This window comes from Rutidosis leptorrhynchoides, chromosome 9 (genome assembly GCF_046630445.1).
Source record: "Rutidosis leptorrhynchoides isolate AG116_Rl617_1_P2 chromosome 9, CSIRO_AGI_Rlap_v1, whole genome shotgun sequence".
NCBI lineage: Eukaryota > Viridiplantae > Streptophyta > Magnoliopsida > Asterales > Asteraceae > Rutidosis > Rutidosis leptorrhynchoides.
The window spans coordinates 281,218,911-281,222,226 of NC_092341.1; the positions used below are offsets into that span (position 1 = coordinate 281,218,911).

General features: G+C 32.6%; 1 protein-coding gene across 1 annotated transcript; it reads left to right on the forward strand.

Moving 5' to 3' along the window:
* Positions 1 to 469: 469 nt before the first annotated feature.
* Positions 470 to 2,560, forward strand: LOC139867198 (cyclin-D3-3-like). The gene is made up of 4 exons (XM_071855528.1): positions 470 to 1,140; positions 1,253 to 1,457; positions 1,536 to 1,666; positions 2,097 to 2,560. The coding sequence occupies exons 1-4, from the start codon at positions 670 to 672 to the stop codon at positions 2,376 to 2,378; spliced, it is 1,089 nt and encodes a 362-aa protein (XP_071711629.1). The 5' UTR covers positions 470 to 669; the 3' UTR covers positions 2,379 to 2,560.
* The last annotated feature ends 756 nt before the right edge of the window (positions 2,561 to 3,316 follow it).

Consider the following 3,316-nt stretch of genomic DNA (forward strand, 5'->3'; position numbering starts at 1 on the left):
AACGCTCCTTACTTGGGTATCTAAGTCATTGTTATACTTTGTTCTCTCTCATTTTGTGTCTCTTTTTCTTGGATTGGCGACTCGTGATCGTTTTCCATGATTTGAAACTTGGTATTTTCTCGTTTTCTTTTTCGTTTCATTAGTTCTAGCAGATGTAGCTTGTCTAGCTTTCCGGTTTTCATTCTCCCATATATGTACACTTATGTAAATATTTGTTATATATAAATGAAATATATCGTCTTGCCTTAAAAAAAAAATTAACGAGTGTTTTTGCTGTTTCAAAATAAAAACAAGAGAGATTAAAAATGCTACGTAGTACATTATTATAGCAAGAATAAAGAAAAAAGAGGACAGGCGTGAAAGTTATTACAGATAAATCCCTCCTTTTTGTTTGCTCATTTTGTGTTTTTCACTTCTCTCTCTAAAATTACATTACATATTACATTACATATTACATACATACATTACATACATACTCCATTTATACTCTACTCCCATTGTGTATGTATATGTATATGGACATGTATATAGAAAGAGTGTAATCACACACACAACACCAACAACAACAACACAAAGATATGTTACAAACACCCATCTTCATTTCCTTCTTGTCTTGTTCAAGATAATGAATACTATCATCATCTTCCTAAAATCAACAACAACAAGAACATGTTCTCAAACCAACAAAACCCTAACTTTGCAATTGATGATTTTGATTCACTTTTATGCAATGAACAAGATTTTGGATTTGAGGCTTCATTAATTCATCAAGAAAATGATAAAGATCCCTACTTTAATCATTTTCAACAAGATCTTTTATGGGAAGAAGATGAACTTTTATCTTTACTAAGTAAACAAAATAATAATAATAGTGCCCATATTAAATGTTTTGATAATGTCGATGAATCTTTGAGAAGAGAATCAGTTGATTGGATGATTAGGGTTAGTAGTCATTATGGTTTCGTTGCTTTAACAACCATTTTGGCTGTTAATTATTTTGATAGGTTTTTATTAACTACCGCTTTTTTAAATAATAATAATAATAATAAACCATGGATGAATCAATTAGTTGCTGTTGCTTGTTTATCTCTAGCTTCTAAAGTTGAAGAGATCCAAACCCCTCTTTTATTGGATTTACAGGTAAGTTGTTTAGTTCAATTTAATTTTGTGTACTCTATGTGTTTGATGAAATGCCAAAGAGAACTTGAACCAGTGTAATTGATGTGAAATTTGGGGGTTTTTTGTTGTTTAGATTGAAGGAAGGAAATTTGTGTTTGAATCAAAGACTATTATGAAGATGGAACTTTTGGTGCTGTCATCACTCGAATGGAAAATGAACCCTGTTACCCCTGTTGCATTCTTTGATTACTTCATGCGCAGGCTTAATTTAGTGACTCATAATTTACATTACGAGTTCCTGCGAAGATGTGAGCGAATTCTTGTGTCTGTTGTCAATGGTAAGCTTATGAATGTGCTTAAAAAGTTTTTATTTTTTAGTGGAATTGAGTGGCTTATGTTTGTTACAATGAATGCAGATTCGAGGTTTAAACGGTTTCTTCCATCTGTTATGGCTGCTGCTATAATGTGCGTTGTTAGTATGGAAATTGAGCCCGATAACGCGTTGGATTATCGAAATCAGCTTATGCATCTTCTCAATATCTGTGAGGTTTGTTCTTCACCTGCTTTAGCTTATGAATTGAACCCAATTGTATTAACAAGACTGTTTGCTTTAAAATATGAGCACATTATTTGTGTTAGTTTGATCCTTACAAGACCCATATCTACTGTATCAGTAATAGGCTGCATTGATTGTAATTTATGCTTAAATCATAGTTAATTCATGAATCCGATATAGAGTTGCATGTTTATATACTTAATTATTCATTAGAACCATTTATAGAAGTTTAATTGTGTTTGGTTTTGACTTGAATTTTCAAACATTTGTTGAACCCTTGATCTATAAGCAAGCACACATTATGAACTCAAATTCTACCTGAAAAACATATTTTTATGGTACTGCATACTGTGATTACTGATTAATATAAGAAGTATTTATAGGATGTTGCTAATGTATGTCAAATTATATATCGTTACAGGAAGACTTAAACGGATGTTGTGCGTTCATCAAGGATGTATCAAATAGTCATGGAAATTGCTATTTTCCAACTCACAAGCGAAAATCTTCTGTTCCCGAAAGTCCAAACGGTGTAGTCGATGCGTATTTCAGCAGTGATAACTCTAACAACTCATGGGCGATTGCATCATCGGTGACATCATCACCCGAACCACCGTTCAAGAAAAACCGAGCTCAGGAGCAGCAAATGAGATTAACTCCAGTCAACCGTATGTCCATCGGTGTCCTTAGCAACCCTCATTGAACATCCATTAAACTGCTATTTCTTTAGTAATGGTATTTAATTTATATTCACTTTATTTGGATATTTATTTGGCAGAGTATTATGAACTATGATGATGTTATGGTGCAATTACATTACTCTAAACCTGTTTCTGGTCAAACCCATGTGAAGGAAAAACACATATTCTCCATTTGCATTCAACTATGAACATCTGTTTGAATTAGATATGTGAAGTAGTAGCATTGAATTAAGATATTTGATTTATATTGGTTACTTGCATTTTTATCTGTTCCATTCAGTACATTTTCTGATATAAATCTGTGTAAGGCAGTATTGTCTATAGGTATTAATGCAAGAGGGATGCTTTTCAGTGTTCATTTTGAATCATGCCACTTGTTAAATATCATAAATCAATAAGTTAGAAGAGGTGGGTAGAATCATAAATTGATTGTATCGGTGTCCAGAAATTGTCAAGTCAGTTTTTATAAACAGCTGATAGATTTTGTGAATTCAGGATTTTGATTCTTGTTTTCTGACTAAAGATTTTCTTGATTTGAAGAATTAGGTTTACGTATATTAATGATACTATAAACATATTGATCTGTGTTTGCAACATGAAGAAGATCAATAAAAGGTAGCTTCTTGTTTATTGATTTTTCAATGCCCGAAATGCCAAATGCTCTTTAATCTATCGGTATGAGAGGAACCCGTCAATCAAAAGGTTGTTTTTTGTGTTGAGTTTCTTGGTTATCTTTTTCTTAGGTAGCGGTTTGACTTGGTTGTTTTAGTGCAACTCTGGTTTTTCTTTGGTTAGTGTCAGTTTGTTTGTTTGAGCTTGTTTGTAATCTCTTGTGTTGTATACTTGTATTCATTTTGGTTTCTTTTACCATATGACGATATTTTCCCGTTCTTTTTTTTTCAACGGCCGGTACGAGTCACTGACAAGGGTTCGAACGCGA

Coding starts and splice junctions, on each gene's coding strand:
- LOC139867198 (XM_071855528.1), top strand. CDS start 670: ATGTTCTCAAACCAACAAAACCCTAACTTTGCAATTGATGATTTTGAT. Junction 1,141..1,252: donor CTCTTTTATTGGATTTACAG/GTAAGTTGTTTA, acceptor TTTGTTGTTTAG/ATTGAAGGAAGGAAATTTGT. Junction 1,458..1,535: donor TCTTGTGTCTGTTGTCAATG/GTAAGCTTATGA, acceptor CAATGAATGCAG/ATTCGAGGTTTAAACGGTTT.